Source organism: Polyodon spathula, chromosome 26 (genome assembly GCF_017654505.1).
Source record: "Polyodon spathula isolate WHYD16114869_AA chromosome 26, ASM1765450v1, whole genome shotgun sequence".
NCBI classification, from domain to species: Eukaryota; Metazoa; Chordata; class Actinopteri; order Acipenseriformes; family Polyodontidae; genus Polyodon; species Polyodon spathula.
This window is the reverse complement of record NC_054559.1, coordinates 19,649,088-19,667,355: the sequence shown is the minus strand read 5'-3', so window position 1 is coordinate 19,667,355 and position 18,268 is coordinate 19,649,088. Positions and strand designations below refer to the sequence as shown.

The following is an 18,268-nucleotide window of genomic DNA, read 5'->3' as shown; positions in this document are numbered from 1 at the left end:
ACCAGTTTTGTCTATACTCATAGAAGCATTTATCTATGGTAAATTGTTTTTTGTTTGTTTGTTTGTTTTTTTTAGCTAATACACAGTAACTAGAAAAGCATGTTTTATTTTTAGTTGGAATTGACCAAACTGGGCCCTCTATGCAGTTAGAAAGGTCCTTACCCTAAAAAAGATAGAAGTTTGATTTTTATTATTTTTTGTATTGTGAGAGGGCAAATTTGATACAGTTCAAAGGCCAAGGGTTAATAATTGAGGGTGGGAAGGGTAGACGTTTCTAGGGAGAGTCTGTGAGGCACTGTGCTGGTCCAATCAATACTGAGAGCTCCTTTTTTAATTTTAATTTTCCAAACACATTGTCGTTCCTTTCTATTTCTTTCAAACAATAGCAAAAATGCTACAGAGAGATAACCAGCAGAGCAAACTGGAGTACAAGACGTCCTTGCTTGGTCACGTCTTCATGTGTTACTTTGATTGTGTCTCTGCTCTTGAGCTCTGGAAAGGAAGTTTTTGTCGATGACCACCTCTCAGAGTTGAACCCGTGTTATACTGGATTTACTGGAAACCAGTGAGCATAAGCTGCATTCAGGAGAACTGATACCTTCACTTGTGTCAGCCTTGTTTTAGAAAAACGACTTTGCTGGGTGTGAATGAGTTCTAATGCTAGATCTCGGTTTCCTGTCAGCATTCCTGGGTTGTATGTAATAGCGCCCCACTTACTAAGGCTGGTTCGTACTTCCAGCTTTTGACGTTGTGCGACGCGACCAGCTGGAGCTGAGGAAAATTCAACTTTGGAGACCAGCTTTGCTTGAAGCGCCAACGACTAGAGGGAGTAGAAATCTTCCACTGCACAGTGGAAGTAGTCTTAAGAGCCTCCTGCAACTCAGGAACTGAATAAACAGAAAAACTGAGTTCCGCCTTCAGACCTGTGGGTTTGTGGTTCAATAGCTTCACCCATGTCAAAAGAGGAAAGAATGAGGAGCAAAAATGTGTCAATAAATCTGCATGGATTTGATCTGGGGGCTTTAGCATTTTGGCAACAGCTTCTGGGCTTCTAAAATGTGGGGTCTTTTGGCCCGTTCTTACATAGATTTACGGTCAAATTTAGATTTTTAGTTGGGATTGAGTTTTTTATTTTTTTTTTTCTTGTCGTCGTTGTTTTTGATTGTGATAGAGTTAAAAACACATATCCCCCAGCTAACGCTGACACAGGCCTTGTATTGTTTTTTTAATTTTTTTAAAAAATGTTTATGATTAACTTGATATGCAGATCTTTTATTGTGCACTATGAGTGGTAGAAAATCCAGGTCATGAGACAAATTCTTTCCCAAGAACGCAACCTCTTCAGTTCCAATTGCACTATTACCAACCAGACAGAAGTGCTTCACAACTCGCAGGCTTGTTTTTATTGTTGGCTTGAGCTGTTTATCAAAGAAGCTTGTTTTTTTTTCCTGCTTTTTCTTTGACAGTTCTTTTCAGATTGTACATAGAGGATTAAAAAAAAAAAAAACAACTAGAGAGTTTAACAAAGCAATAGATTCAGGGGGTTTGGCAAGGCAGCGTGGCTGAATGCTTCTTGTGCCTGGGGAGGGCAGTAGTGAGGGGGTGGGGGGGGGGTGACATTACTCCAAGCTCTTTTCTATGTTGTGTGAAAGGCCCTCCAACTAGGGAGGGGTGTAGGGATTGGGATAGGATATGTTATTTGTAAGATGTATAGTTTTGTTAAATACAATTTACCTAATCTTCCCTGTTTGTAAGATGAAAAAAAATACAAAAAAAAAAAGTTCTATTACACTGGCTTACAGGATTGTTAAGGGTTATGTACCATTTTTAGACTTTCTTGGTGAAATCAGTGGGTTCTGGAGTTTAAAGCGCACCAGCTTTCCACATGTAATCCAAACTACAAAAAAAAAAAACGGAATTATGGTTTTGCATAGTCAGTATAGGGTATTAATGCAAGAGCCAAGTGTACACAGAGAACAAAGCAAAATGCAGGAGAAAAGCTGTATTTATCTTCATAAGAAAAACGAACAGGTGTTTTAATGAGTGTTTTACCTACAAGCAATTTAAATAAATAAAAAAAAAATTAAAAAAAAACACAAGAAAAAAAATTAGCAACTAGTTGATTTGTAAGCGCTTAGCATGACGAGAGTTTGAGAAAGGGGGTGTTTTTTGCGTACTTTGTTGTAGGGCTGAGAGAAAAGGCCATGTGAGCTGTTATTATGCAATGTACAGTCTTGTTTCTGCAGTTGACAATGCGATGCTCTATAGATGTTGTTTACTTGCCTGTCTTAAGACTTGCCGATGACGGCTCCCACGCTCCACTGCCGCCCCTCTCGACATGACAGGCGGCCTTTTTAAGAAGGCGTTCCTGACAACCCATCAGCCAATCAAACAAGAGAAAATGCTGCCCGTACTCAGCAAGCAACTTTGATATTGTTATACAGGGCGTGAGGTGAGGGAGGGGTCTGCTGGCGGGCCACTAAGCCGTTTTACTTTGTTCTTGTTCTCGCTGACAAGTAAGAACGGTTTAAACCAGGCAGCGATTAGTAGCCTTTCACATCAGCAGATTACATCGAACTGGTTTCCACCGCTGTATTGTTTACACAGTTAAATTATTCCCTCAAGAAGGCCTCCTCGCCTGTAGGTGGCGATGTTGGCTGCCTCATTAATCCAGATGTCCCTGAGGCCATGCAACGTAAGACATTTCCATGAGCATGAACCTAAATATAATTCCCATTCCACCAAGACATTAATATTAGCCATCTAATATGTTATAAATGCCTTCAGAAGACCCCAGATCTTTTTATATAGTTTTAAGACTTTATGCACTAAGAAAAAAAAAAAAACTCAATATGACAGTCTTATATTAAAAAAGGTAATAAATAAATAAATCAGTCAATAAACTATATGGGATGTAGGATAACATTGAGGAAAACACTACATTAAATCTGGATCAAGCACGGTAGAATTCCTGGTTCTGTGATTTAAGTGGAAAGGCTTTCAGGTCCTGTCACGCTCACCCACAAACTTCGTCCCCCACCTCAAGCCCTGTGAAAATTTGCACTGTTCCACACTTCCATCTTCGATAACAATAACGCCTCACAGGGGCGGCCCCCTGGTGGAGAAGTGGGATGCTTGCCATCGTCAAGCGCCACAGCATTAGTGAAGACAACACAGTTCATTAGTTCGAAGTGCAAGTTTTATTGTCATTTGCACAACTTGAGACATACTAAGAACAAGAAATCAACACGGGATTCCACAGACCCCTATTCCAAGCTGTGTCAGTTGCTACAGTTAGCCTGAAGGGAATATGCAAATCCCATCACCATTTCTCCATTATCATTATCTTTTTCTGCTGTGTGATTTTTTTTTTTTTTTTTTTTTTTACAATGCAAGGCATGTCATGGCCATGTACACTTGCAGATTGCACTAGATATACTGGTATTGATGTTTCATGCCACAAATCTTCACTCAAGTTGTGAATCTCCAGAAATATCTTTAAAATGTATACCTTGAGCAGAGAGCGAGAGAGACAGAGGGAGGGGAGGGGAGGGGCGGGGAGGGGGAGAGGTAAACAGAGAATTCAAGCAGTTTTTTTTTTTAATAGGATGGTAACAGGACTACCGGAGCGAGGTAGTCTCTTTTATTTTTTTTGCAGGCTGTTATGCTGATGCAGATTTTGTTTTCGTTTATCGGGCTGGGCTGGCAAATGCAAATTTGCTTGTATCAATCTTTGACAATCATCACAGCCGTCACGTTTACATGAACGTGGCAGCGCTGCGTCTAGCCCCGTTCATTTGCTGATGCTGCGTTCTAACAGCTGTTGCAGAGATGGCAGAGAGTCAAAGCCCTTTGAAATGGGCTTAAACCATCACTTTCTTCAATGCACATTCACCTTGAGATGTATTCCATCTGTGGGAATGTTTATAAGTAGAGAAACATTTATTGGGAAAAAATTTTCCATGCCTGTCACTAAAAAAAAGAAAAAAAGTAGTTTATGATGAATTGGTAAAAAAAAAAAAATCTGAAACATAATGCGGAAACTGGTAATTTACAACTAAATTTATTTTAAATGTTGACTTACAACTTTGAATGCCTAAAAGGTCATTCAGGTTTATTTCTAAATCTCCACATTCAGCCTAATCTTCAATAATTTGGACTGGCAATTAGTTGCAGGAATGCGTTTCTTTTGGTTATTTTTTCAAAGTGTAAAATAAAGAGTGACTATGCAAGTGAAGATGTAACCAGAAGCCTGTTCGAGAAGCTAATCATGGTTCAAAGTACAGAGTGCGTTTCCTAAATGCGAGCTTCGAAGAAGGTTTTTTGAAATGGTCCTCCAGTCTCAAGGGCTATATACCCAGTCTCTTCACAATAACTCTTTTTTTTTGCCTCAAAAAGCCGTGGCTCTTAAGGGGGGTGTAAACAGAAGCGAATTCCAGGCTACTTGTTTTCTGGTGACTGTCGAAGCAACTTTCTCAAAGCCATTCTAGCCTGGCGCAGCAATCAAACAATGTGGTTAAGCCAGTTCCTTGAACAGTTGCCAGAACAGGTTGCGTTAACATTGCCTTTGCTGCATTGCTGTTTGGAGATGGCAGTGAGGTACAGCTTGGGCAGGTGGCTATACAATGTCAACCCAGGTCACAAACTGAGAGGCAGATCTAGGCCTTGTCTTCTTACCAAGCCAGAAGGTAGATATCAGAATGCTGCACACTTCTATCTGTTCTGGTGTATTTGGGGCTATAGGGAGATTTTCTTCTGGGGTCATTGTCAAAGGCAGTCTAATGCTACCCTGAAAATACATGTATACAAAACTAAAACCATGACAAATAATTGCCGCGTGATTTATATAAGAATTATTTTCAGACAAACACACATTGTAATGAGTTATTCATCCAGACTTCCAGCACGTGGGTTTATTAAATAACTCTTTGTTGTTCTTTTTAGGATGGATTTAAACTTAATATTGAGGAAAACATGGCCCCCCCCCCCCCCCCCTCCATCCATTTCTCATTTGGTTGGGGTAGCATTAGATTCCACTAGGCCCTGTTGTCGTGGCAACTACAACCAACCATTTCAAGAAGCAATCCTTTGTGCCCAGGTTCCATTTCAGAGCCCGAGTCTCTCTATAAAATCTGCTTTATGGAGTGGCGATATGCTCAGCAGCTGAAAAGCTGAAAAGAAGAAAAAACTATTTTTTTTATTATTCCAGCAGGATATAATATATATATATATATATATATATATATATATATATATATATATATATATAATATATATATATATATATAAAAAGAAATACCAAAAAATAATTTCAACAAGCAGTGCCTATCATTTTACTGCTGGTTCCTGTTCTTTATCTATCCAGGGATTCACCCTGTTGCGTGGTATTTCATTCTCTGTTTCTTCAGCCCTGTGAACTTGTGTTGTGATGATATGTCCTGTCAACAAAAGCTTGGAGACACAACAAGCTAATTCAGTTGCCTTTTCTGTCTTGTACCTTGGAGGCCTGGGCTCGAAGCCAGCTCAATTAAAATTGTGTTCAAGATTTTTATTTGTTTTTAATTTTTTTTTAAACAAACTCTGAAATGACCTAAAGAAGTTTGTTTAAACTACGCTGTCAATCTCTGGAACTCACAAGTAATTCAGAATGACTCCCTATCATAACAATACAAGTGTTTTATTTTTAAAGCATGCTGTTTTTATTTCTTGAAGTGTTTTCAGAACATGAACTGTTTGAAAGGGAGGAAAGGTCGCAGGGAGGTTTTCGAGATATTTCTCAGAGAACAATGATACAGTGTTAACTTTTAGGGTTTTTTGTTTTTTCTCATTATACTTTTACAACTATTACCATAGTAGTGTATCATTTATCGCTTGCTTGCTGCACAGACATACACACTACATGCCAGTGAACAACATGTGGCTTTTTAGTTTGCACGTTGCAGAAAATAAATCTGGTTGATATAACTGTATAAAACATTTCTTTAAATTAATTTTTTTTGTTGCAATAATGCTAAACTTTTAGAAATCAATTTAAAAGCTCTGCATTGCTGACTTCCAGTGGCAAGAGCCTTTTTTTTCTTCCTGTTGTCAGTTGGTGAGTCTTTGCATGAACTAAATTACCACTTGTTTTCAACTGGTGTGCAAAAAATACAAAAAAAAAAAAACAAAAAAAAAACAAACAGCTTTGACAATATTTGATTATATCATTGTATTCAGCCATTATGCTCATAACTACATACAATTACTGGAAGTGACTATGTTTCCCTATGCAAAAAAAAAAAAAAAAAAAAATGTGTACAAAAATAAACAAGCTATGCTACAACTCAGAACCAAAAGTCTCCCTGTGTTTTTTGAGTTTTGATCTACAGGCAATTCAAATTCGAATCAGGCGTTTTTGTTCTGCAACAGCGCTGATTTTAGGTGGTATTCATACAAAAAGCATCCTTCCATCACACATTCTGTGGAGTTTCAGAAGTTGACCTGCCATAACTTGGCAGCACCATGTTACTCTCTAATAAAGCTTGTTTTTAAAAGTCAGCCGTTTTCATGATTAAAAAGCCCTGTAACCTCCACAAGGTTATGACACAGGTGATCCCAACGATGATAATAAAAAGCAATCCACAGTTCTGTCTTTTGCACCCTTTAAGGTGCAAGAGACATAAGTATCCCACAAAAAAAAAAAAATTGCAATGAGGTGCACGAAACAGGGTTTAAAATGCAATGACAGGTTGGATTATCGAAATTGTCAGTTTCTTCCTCGTGATACTCGGGTCCCTCTCCAGTGCATGATAAGAAGAACTCGTTTGAACAACCGTTCCATTCCTTGTGGACGTTAAGGGGTTAACCATGCAGGTGTCAGTCAGCAAGTGAAAATGGAACACTGCTGACCCAGAGGTAAGAGAGTTAAAAGCGACACTTTTCACTGACTCCATTAATAGAATACCGCATGATACTCAGCCCCCTTGTCAAAGTTCCAGCTTCCCATTCTTTTACCAAGCAAGCCTCACATTTTGCTGACTTGTGATCTTGTCTATTTTTATCCATTATTTCTAATTAATCTAATTTTTTCTAATTTTCATTATTATTTAACATTCCCGTTACATTCCTGAGCTCCCTTGGTAATTGTGAAGTTTTGGGGAATGTAAAAGAATATCTGCAAGTTTTAGATATCCTTCAAGGGCCAATGGCAAAGACCAGACAGTGCTTAAAGGACATTTTAGGTTGATGCTGCAGATATCTAAAGTTGCAATATAACCAGATGCTGGGGATGGTTCAAGTGTTAAGTAGCAAAACAGCTAGCGTTCTCATCAGTGCAATGACCTTCAACCTTCAAATAAAGCCTTTTCACAATACTAGGGTTACATCTGAACTATGGATGTCCTTACAGGCACTTTTAGAAAAGACCAAATAAGACACATTAAAATAGCTGAATATTTAACGCTAACACTCCAAGAAAACAACATCAGTTATCTTTATCACAGCCATTTGTTTTGTTGCTTGATCCCTTTTTATAAAGGCAGCATCATTCAAAGGACAAAGGTCTATAAGATGCCTAAAAGGTGAAGCAACTTCCAATAACATACCGCTGTTGTCACAGTTGCCCCCAATGTGTATTTTATCCTACAAATGCCAACTTGTGCACTTTTGCTTGTTTTAAGGTCCATTTTCATAGCTTGCATTGGTTTTTTTAAATATTCTTTTCACATCTCGTAATGTTGATCGTTCAAAGCTGGCACATGCCAACTTTCATAGAGTTGATTAACACGGACAACACAAGACTGTGGCACTAGACTGCTTCATTTCTGCACTGTACCCCCATGGCAGTTCTGTTAAAGGTGAACCAACAACTTCCAAAATCATTTGTATGTTTTTTGGCTGCCTCTACCTGTCCATTAATCATAACGCCTGTCTCTTCTAAATTGTGACATTTAGTTTCTCTTTCAGAAACTTTCCACTGGAGCAAAAGCTGAATTGAGAGTTAACGTTTCAGGGAAAACTGCCTGTCAGTCACCCAGCAATTGCGAACTGTGAAGTTGTAAATATTCCCTAAGCATGTATAAAGCAGTGAGTAAGCCTGTCATATCAGATCCTGGACCATTAGATCACTGGGCACCCGGTCCCAATGTGTCATAATCGCAGATCTCACAGAGCAGATTAACTCATTTGAGCCACCCTAAGCCTTGCTTGACCCTGGTAATTGATTGGACACATGCTACTCAGAGACTTGGCACCCAGGACCCTGCATTTTAACATGCAGTAACTGCAAAAAAATTGAATTTGCTTGCAAGTCTTTCTGCTGGTTCGCAGCTTCTTTTTTTTTGTTGTTGTTTAAATTCAGGGAAATAATGTGCTGTCAAATATTTGAACACTTTTCTGAGCTCATCAGGGAAAATAAGGTGGGGGATCTGATGTATTCTGGAACTGAATATTCAGCAATACACAGCTGTGCTCTAGATGGCGCTGCTCTTCTACCAAAAAGGGAAAAAATAAACACAACAGTTGAGAAATTGCAGTATTAATGACTCAGAGCATCGTAAATAAAGAGGGACTGTCAAAAAACAAAACTGTTGTAAAATATGATTTAAAGCTGCTTGTTATTTAACAATATAATTATTCTGCATCACTGATCTCAATATTGGACCCAATCTATGTTTTGATTCTTGCACTGGGAAAGGTTTGCAATAAACATCTGGCAGCGAGGCATTGCAGTTAATCAGAAAGAGAGTTTATTGAAAGCATTCGCCAACAAATTGGGCTCTTTGTAACATTTTAACCCCAAAAGGAGGTTTCGGTCTGTTTACTTGATTGCTAAAGCAAGTTGTTTAACGTTTCTGGGCTTGATCGATCCAATAGCAATGCAGGAAACGAACAAACAGCTGCAGGGTTAGTCGCAAAGCTCTTCAGAGGGCGTCAGAATAAACAATTTCAACTTTGCATCAGAGCAATTCAAATCCATTAAGGGCTTGTAAGGAACAGTGTGTAAAGCTTTGGTTTGAAGGTTTTTGTGGTTTTGTGTAATTGCATTGTCAGGTTCCCATAATTGATACCGTCTGTAATCCCAACTTCTAACAGTAGTGTCTTTGATGGAGCCCATAAGGCTGCATTCCCCTAATATCAAGCTTTAGATTCCCGCTCCTTGCGCAATTAGTATGTGAACAAGCTTTAAGCCAATGACTGATGAAAGCTGTAATTACACTGGTATCCAAACCATTTTTTAAAAATATAATTAAAAATAAAAAAAAGAAAGATGTGGTAAAACAATGTGACTTCATTAAGATGGTGGAGGCATAATAAAATATCTGAACTTTGGAATAAGAAGCCATTATAGATGATGCTGTAAGGGGCATCGAATTCAAATTCATCTTCACCCCTATAGGGGAAAATTGTTTTTAAAAAGTATCAAAAAAAAGTGTAAGTGCTTTTCCTCAACTTCTGTTCTTTATTAAGTTTGGCTCAGAGATCACAGCAACTCATTGTAACAATGACGTGCTTACCGCTTACCTATGATATAACTTTTTTTGGATTGTCTTATGGAAAAAATAAGCTCTTATTTGGAAAGGAAGTGCATTTTTTTTTTTTTTTTTTAATTTTTTTATAGGCTACAGCAGTTTCTGCAAGGTAATGGTAAATGTGGCTTGGAGCCCACTTCACTTTCTTTACAAAAACTAAACCGCACGCCCAAACTCAAGATCCTAATCAAAAAGATATTTAACACATGGTCTGCTGAGATTACTGGACAACGCTTGTGTGGAAACAAACAAAATCACATGGTGAACGACCTGGGTTTGAATGGCATTCGTTTCAAACCGAATGATGTAGCAGACTGCGCCAAAGAAAACACACTTAAAATACTGCCTCTAGCACTTTGTGTTATCAAAGCACTGTTCATTACAGAGAGCATCGCTAAGGGAAGGCTCCTGTTAATGCTATGGTAACGCTTAGCTTACAAAAACATGTATCTCTTTGCTGATTGGACATGAAATAGCCAGTACATCTACAGTATCATTGTTACATTAAGTCATTTTGCTGGCTGCTGAGAAGTTGAATAAAAAATACAGAGACCCCACTGGGTTTAGTGAGGGGTCAAACTAACAGAACTGGTTGCCATGGAGATTCACTAACTGGCACGAGGAGGCACAAGAAGAGCAGCTAGGCCGATCTCAGCACTTAATGAAGACAGATTAAACAGATTCTCTTCAGCCTTGAAAAAAGAAAGGAAAGAGGGGGGGCATGATTGAAGTCATTAAAATCTGAATGTAATCTAGTGTATTGTAGCACTGTGGTGCCATTGGTGCCGCTATGACAAAGTGTACAATATATTACAACTGTAGCTGTCATTGTGGCACCAATGCACCATCATTTGAATTGTTGGTCTGTAAATTCCATTGTCTTTAGAACAGTGCGGACTGTACCATCACACCTGTATAGGGTGGTCCCTCCAGGGCTGAAAGCAATTAGAGAAGGATTGGGGGGGACGGGGGGTCCAAAACTGCCCCCACCCTAAACATTCCCAAACTAAATGTAAACAGAGTTTTTGCTTGAACCACCCTGCCCTCTTCTCCTTTTCTAAGACCGTCGCTGAAATATTTAGGTTAGATCTTTTTTTTAATTTTACAGAAACGTATGCTGAACTAATTCTCGATGAAAGAATAACACAGCCCTAGTTAGATTAATGTACAGGAAAATGTGGAGCCTGGACCCAGATGAAACACATTTCACAATGGAGCAGCCGAGCCAGGAAATTGTGAAGCTGATGCCACGGCTAAACAGTTTAACTTTAGACAGAGTATAAACTTCAATTTCCACACTTCATGAAAACATTAGTGCTGAAGAATGAATCCGTGTCTTTGAAGGAATATTCCATAAGTTTTTTCCATTGACATTGAACACCCCACCCAAGGAACAGTGAAATCCATGACAGATGAGTTTTAAAACGTTGCTGGAACAATAGGTATGGGAATTGTGCCATGTAAAAAGCAATCCATATACTTGGCAAAGGCACAGCCCTGTAGTGTGCAGGGTCACTCGTACAGTCTGAGGAGCCCAGGTTTGCTTCCTGGCTGTGTGATCTTCATTGGCTCTGGTGCTACTGCAGGTCAGGTACACAGAATCGGCACAGTCTCTGTAGGCTACAGTGACCCCTATGAGCAGGCGTCTGCAGGGCTGGCCTTATTCCTATTAAGAGCAGTTAGCCTATCTACAATAAATTAATTCAAGAGTAAAGCCTCCCTTTTGAAATCAAATTTCTACAGGGTTTTATTGGCTATTGTTTAAATAGTGTGTTTATTTGTGTACCTCAAAGCTATCATTTTAAGTCTCTAGCATCCTTTGTCCAAGACCCACTCGGCCATCACATATTATAGAAGGAAACTGCACTCTTAAAATCCTGTAACAGTGACACCTAGCGCTCTGGAGGTTCAATTACATTGCAGAACCTGTTTGTTGCTGACAGGCTTGTTTGTGTAGGAGAGCATATTAACTATGCACTTATGAACCTAATAACGCAATTGAAAGACTTGCAAAAACAGTGCGCCAATGGATTCCAGATGTTCAGCAAAGGCCTTCCATCCCCAGAGACTCTTTTTCTGCAACATGATAGCAATTAGGTCACAAAATGATATATAAAGCGTCTGGAAAAATGTAATGCATTAAAAAATGGGACTTTGTGTTTTTAAAGTGAACCTGACAGTAACGCACGGCTCTGTAAAATCTTAAAATAGATTAGAAAACTACCCTGAACATGGAAACAGCAGGAAACCGGCGGGAAACGTGCTGAGGTTACAGTACAGTGCAGTTTTAGCTAAATGTGCAATAAGGTTTATTTTGTATTCAAATAGCAGTGCAAGGCTATAAGTTCAGGGTGTGCCCCCTCAGATACTGTTTTTGCGTTCACACTGCATTTGTTTTTGCATTCTTCGGGAGATACGTGTGACTTCACAAACATGAAAGGAATGGGGCGTGGCCGAGCATTGGAAGTGTAATTTGCAGGCAGGGTGGTGCAGCTAAAGGGTTAATTTGGATGGGTTGCTATGACGTTGTCGCTCCAGAGTCCTGCTGCGTTTCTTGTGAATGTTTTCTCTGGCGGGGCTGTGGCTTCAGTCTCACTTTAGTGCTCTCGGAGGTAACCACTCCACAGAATTATTTTTATGCAAGGGCAGACATGTGATTTATAGCAAATGGCCGCAGAAATTTTTCTTTTTAAAAAAAGGGTTTGGCTCTGCTATTTCCAAACACAAACTTCATCGGCATAGGTCTGCTATTTTTAAACTTGATTTTATTGCTTGTTTTTTCTTTATATTTTAATCTTTAACCACTATGAAAAGGGCACCACCCATTTGCTGTATCTCCAGTGCTTACTAACTAGCTACTGTCTAATTGGTAATAATAAAAAAGGGGCACAAGTACAGATGCCTGTACTGCACTGTTACACTGCATCCTTCCCTTGCCCCAGGTTGCCTGACTGGTTAAACAAATGGAGCTGGTGGGAAAGAATGGCCCCCTTCTGTGTTTTCATGAAGGATAAGTAACCTGTTCTGTACCAGCTGTAAAAACACATGAGAGCCAGTCATGCCTGGAACCTCCCCTGGCCCACTACCTATCATCAGACCTTTTCCTTCCGCAGCTGTAAAAACTAGATTCCCACTGGACATAAAACACCAGTGTTAACCCTCCGAAGTCGAAACTTTTTCAGACATTTCAAAAGGCCAACTCATGATCCCTTTTCAAATATGCTGGTTCATTGGATTAAACACATGTAATGCTTAGATAGATGTTTCTACTGCTTGAAGCGCCTCCCTTCCTCCTCCTAAAACCAGAGGCACCTGGTATCTGCATTGGCGTGGTGCAGAATCCTGGTACTGTTTGAACTTTTTGAACAAGCTTCCCAGTTATCTGAAGTGCAGCAGCCGCTGTGATTGATGCACAAAAGATCCCAGCTGTAGGGAAAATTGTCCACATCAGGTGAGTCCAATCCTGGTCCTGGAGGGCCATTCCACTCCGGGTTTTACAGGTAAAATTAGATGATTTCAGGGTCTGGGTGAAAGTTTAATTGCTTCAATCAAACCATTTAGAACAGGGTTGGAACAAAGACCAGAAGTAGAAGAGCCAGCTTTGGCCTGCCCTGGTCTATGCTGTTTCTCTTGGACAGAGACCTCCACACTCTCTCAAAGGCTTGCAGCTCCATCTCCGAGCATTGGTTAGGATGAGGGGATATCCACATGTCAGGGTTCCCTTACTCAAGCCACTCTTCAGTTTGCAAGTCAGAACCACACATGCGGTATAAAGCTGTCCATGTTTACACTTGCCAAGTCAGTCTTGGCTTTGAAAAGCATCTACACTCAGCAACTGCAGCATCATAGTCTCATTCCCCGTTTATATTTTTCCTAGTTTTTTTTAACACTTTTTTCTTCCAATTTATTTTTTTCTTTTTTTTGCATTTGGTGACAAAGTGCTGCAGACATTTGCGCCAGTTCAAAAGTTTAGTCAGTCTAACCGCCTCGATATTAACTTTTTAAAAGTTGTTAATTTTATGAATCTCTTGTTTCACGTGACTCAGTCGTCAGCTCTGGATACCCTCTTGTGAAATTAATATCTACTGGACAGAGAGGCTCTGGCGCTCATTGCTAGAAAAGCTTTTCCAAATCTGACATTTCAAGTTCCCTTGCCATCGGAGCTCCCGAGAGACTATCTCACAAATCCACGGTCTGAACTAGCTGTTCCTTAACTATTTAATTAGATTTTTTGAACAAAGCAAATTAGGCGCATCAACTACCCTTCCAAACCACGCAGGAACTTTAGGACCATAGCAAGGTAAGATAACCAGGCAAGATTCAACACGAGCAGGGTTCGAACCACAGTCACAGCCCAGCCCGCACGCCACACGGCTGTGCCTTTACCAGGTGAATCACCAAGTTTTTCATTATCCTGTCAAAACATTTAAAATTCCTTGTGTATCGTATTACGGGGTTAATTCTGTGTTACTGATTGGCCAACCCTAGTCACATTAGTTAAGGCTAATTTCTCGCATATTCGTTAACACCTTAATTTGAAAAACATATAGTTGTAGAACTGGGTGAAAGATTGCGTTCAGGGAGTACAGACAACTAGTAAAGTCAATAGCTTCTCACAATACTCATTTGCTGAACGACGGAAGGCTATATGTTGGTATAATGGCTTTCCTGCTCTTTTCTTCCTGGGGCACCCAGCGAGTGAACTCTGGCCATCGCCAGCTTCTTGGAATGCGCGATCCGTCTTTTCAGCCACTGAAGTTGGCATAGAGTGGGGCTCTGGCTGACTGTCTGGTATCTAATTGTGTGTAGACAGATCTTAGCTCTGTTGCCAGGTGGACAGACTACATTGCTCCAGGAATGTGAGGAAACTTCCTTTTCAAAAGAATCCAACAGTGAGATAGAGGGAGGGGGGAGAAGGGAGAGAGGCAGGAGGAGGGGGGGAGTGAGTGAGAAGGGAGCCCCTATTGCTTTATTTGCTGTGAGTTGTTACACAAGGCCTTTGCCAGCAGGTTGCTTGCTAACAGCGGTGGCTAAAACTGATTGGCACAAGCAGAAAAGGCTTCCAAATAGTTTTCGTGCTGTCTGTTTCACCCAAAACTTATACAAACGTACAAAAACGGTTCAGTGGTGAAAATACTGTCTGTGACTGTATGTGATGTGTGCTAAATAGCTCCGTCTACCTGGCTGTTTCTACCTGTTTCTGAAGAACATTGTATATGATTATTAAAGTAGTTCGTTTTCAGTTTATCACTTACTTTTCTTGTGATTGATGACTATCCTATTGGATCCTGGTTCTCCCTGGATAGAGAGCTGTTTGCTGTAGAGATTATAACACTCCTACAGCTGCAAGTAAGTGTCGGACAGAAAGGTACCTTGCTTGACCAAAAATCCTGGCCACTTAAACATTAGATCTTTATTAGGGCTGACTTCCAATGCATATTAAAAAGATCTTTACAAAGAAGGTGCTTGTGTGAGGATTTGGATAGCGTTGTGGTCGATGGAGTATCTACAGTTTGAAAGGTCTGAGCAGGTCCTGTCACACAAGGTTATAATCTATTTCACAGGAAAAATATAACAGTATAGTGGCTCAAAGAGAAAGGTCTTGGGCGACATCTTGTGGTGTGACAAGGGCGTGCGGTGAGGAAGTTTTAAAAAAATACATAAATTAAATATTATTACAACAACCCATTAAGTAACAAATTATTTTTAATTTGAAAAAAAAACATCAGAAAACAGTCTCATTTATGTAATTTGATACTTTATATTTAGACTTAACTTTCTTAATTAAAAAGAGCATTTTCAATAACCGGTAGATGCTAAAGGCTGGTCACCTTCCTGGCCTCCTCTAACTCCAGGATCAGGTTGTCATGTCCACCATGTATGCTGCTTTCATCATCTCCTTCAGATCTGCAACAACAGAACAGAGATGGGACTCAGCGATCACAGCGATTCACAAATCACACAGCCCCATTATTCACTGCATAATGTACTGCATCTGAAAGGGTTAAAACACATTGCTATGGAACCCATTGCATAGAAATAATCAATAAACACCACGAGGTTCAAGGCGCGAGTGGATCTCAGTACTGGTTGGTTATGACATGAGCCGGAGAGTGAAGTAAAGTACCATACTTCATGTTCACTTTTTTTTTTGGTCTATGATTCCATAGGTCATGCAAGTTTATCAAGTCATCATAAATGTCAGTTTGATTATTAAACATCAGCTGATAAAGTTCAAGGTGCAGTGCTATAAAACATTTGAGCGATTCTGTATGTTATTCATTTAAACCTCTCGTGTACATCTCAATACAACTTTTAATTTATTTATATATAAAGTCTGAATGCATCTTTGTTTAATATTCTTACAGCTTGGTGTTCAAACCTATGATTTAAAGGGCTGCTGGCTTCATTTAAATCTGCCATACTAATTGATGAAGCATGGGGGATTGTCCCTCCTCTCAATCCTGCGTTTCTGAAGCTCATTAACTGTTACAGCACTCAGTGTCACAGCTGCGATCCCTCTGAACTGCTGCGCTGCTTACTTATCTTCCTGGCAGAACAGTCTCCTCACCATCAGCAGGATAAAGACAATGAACAGGAACCCCACCACTGCAGTGAGCCCCACTAACCAGGGCTGCAGAGTCTTTGTGCCTGAAGTGGATTGGCTCACTCTCTCAGCTGAAAGACAGGGGAATGCCATGAGGGTTAGAAGGGTGGCAGTGCAACAGGGGCAACATTGTAACTGTAGCCCAAGGGCAGGAGCCCTGCATGTGTAGACTTGTATAAACAGTATGGCGTGTGGGGCTGGTGATTTCATTCATAAATCTGTGTTGAAGTCACTGTCTGCGCCCCCTCGCCAGACAAGCCAGCCATGCGGGAATGACTGGCCAGTTCGCCAGGACCGCATGTGTAAGGAAGAGCTGCCAGTCCCCAGGTTGGCTCAGTTCAAAAGAACACGCGAATCAGTAAGAGATATGCATTTAAACAGGACACGTTTCGTTAAACATTTACTGAAACACTACTACGCTGTTTGTGATTGTTTTGTTTTCTATTAGATATTTACATTACAGACGGAGTCGTGTACTTTGAAGTCCAAGGCTGTCAATACAGAGTAACAACTGCTGTTGAAAACTCCAGTCTGGACAATGCAAACCACTGAGGCTGCCAGAGCAAAACCTGGGAGGGAGGTCCCGCTGAAAAGCCGCACTTACCTTGCTGGGCTGCAGCCGCTGAAACCACGAGAAGGAAGCAGGCCAGGTGCTGAAGAAGAAGAGACATTTTGCTGCGCGTCTTAAGACATACACTGACAGGCAGGTCTCAGTGTTTTACTACATGATGTCTTCCTAGGTCAAAGTACTACAGAGATAAACTGAGAAGCTGGTGAAAGGTTTGCTTACGTAAGTTTGACTTTCCCTTCTCTACTGCTCCTTGCCGTTAAGGTATCCGTGCTGTGTGCTGTAGTTCACATCTGCTCTGTGTGTGATATATATATATAGGAAATCTTACCAATATAATTCAACCCTAGTGGCAGATACCGGGCCCCGTTCATAAAAATACTTTTTATTTTTTTTTAAGGAATGTTTTTGAACACGCACAGCAGTGGAAATGAACTTCTAACCCCCTCAAAGGGGCAGGTTCATGAATTAGGAACACACCGTCCCACTGTGTTTTGCACTCGGCTCGGACAGCTCTTTTACCCACCTCGTTCCTGTAGGGCTATCTTAATAGTGCGAGTTCACCGATCGAGAGACACTTTGTGGTGCGACTTTTGCCTTAATGTGAGCTGATTTGGGTTTTGAAGAGCGCAGTCTTTTTTTTTTAATAATAAACAAGCACTAGAATTTTTTTTTTTTTTTTTTTTTTTTTTTTTTATGAATATGGCCCAACAAATTTGATCATCCTTGTTATTCGTTTCTTTACTCACACACGCTCGAAGAAGAAGAAATAATCAGGACTGCGAAACAGTATTTCGTTTTCCAAAATGTATTTATTAATATGCAAATAGCTAAGCAATTATAATGTATTAAACCTACACATTTGGTATTTAAAACTTATATTCTGGCTGTTTGTCGTCATGTTTGTTTTTTTTTGGGGGGGGGGGGGGGGGGGGGTGTGATTAATCAGTAATTATTACTTTCCAATAAAATAAGAATAATGTTATTTTATTCTTTATTAAGTGACACTCTACAAACGTTAACATATAGTCATAAAACACCAACATCATGTGACACAATCTCACCATATTCCAGGTTACATCAATATAGTGTCATATATATATATATATATATATATATAATATATTATATATAGTAATAGACGTGGACTGTAAATGCACCTGACAACTTGAAGCATTAATAATATTTTAGGTAGAACACAGATGAATTTTCCACAGGCTTCCGGCTAGTTACAGCTTCCCAAACACCACCTGCGGACTGGATTGCGAAGGCCGTGGCTCCATATCTTCATATGTCACCCGGATAATCGGGAGTTCCATATTCCTCTCAAAGAACAAACGCACATCATCGGTGCCATCCTCGTCATTGCTTTTCAACATCCACTCCTGCCCGAACCTGTCACTGTTTCTTCTCATCGGTGTCTTTATGTGATCTGGGTCCGGTCCAAACAGAGTGTCTGTGGAACACATGAAAAAACAAGACAGCATGCCTGTATTTATTGGTCTTTTTTTACAAAGTCAACCATAAAATCCACAGATCTCGGACCGATAATGTGCTTTATCCCGCTGCAGCCTGGCCCTTGCT

At 40.0% G+C, this 18,268-nt stretch overlaps 1 protein-coding gene across 1 annotated transcript; it reads right to left on the bottom strand.

Annotated features, from left to right (window-relative positions):
* Positions 1-15,243: 15,243 nt before the first annotated feature.
* On the bottom strand, positions 15,244-17,337 carry LOC121301034 (small integral membrane protein 24-like). The gene is made up of 3 exons (XM_041230119.1): positions 16,721-17,337; positions 16,052-16,187; positions 15,244-15,416 (listed from the first exon to the last, which is right to left on the bottom strand). The coding sequence occupies exons 1-3, from the start codon at positions 16,785-16,787 to the stop codon at positions 15,326-15,328; spliced, it is 294 nt and encodes a 97-aa protein (XP_041086053.1). The 5' UTR covers positions 16,788-17,337; the 3' UTR covers positions 15,244-15,325.
* Between the last annotated feature and the right edge of the window lie 931 nt (positions 17,338-18,268).

What these genes read in the sequence shown, in the direction of transcription:
- LOC121301034 (XM_041230119.1), bottom strand. Translation starts at nt 16,787, where the DNA reads ATGTCTCTTCTTCTTCAGCACCTGGCCTGCTTCCTTCTCGTGGTTTCA. An exon ending in AGCGGCTGCAGCCCAGCAAG is followed by an intron (nt 16,188 to 16,720) that starts GTAAGTGCGGCT and finishes CCTGTCTTTCAG; the next exon opens with CTGAGAGAGTGAGCCAATCC. An exon ending in CTGTTCTGCCAGGAAGATAA is followed by an intron (nt 15,417 to 16,051) that starts GTAAGCAGCGCA and finishes CTGTTGTTGCAG; the next exon opens with ATCTGAAGGAGATGATGAAA.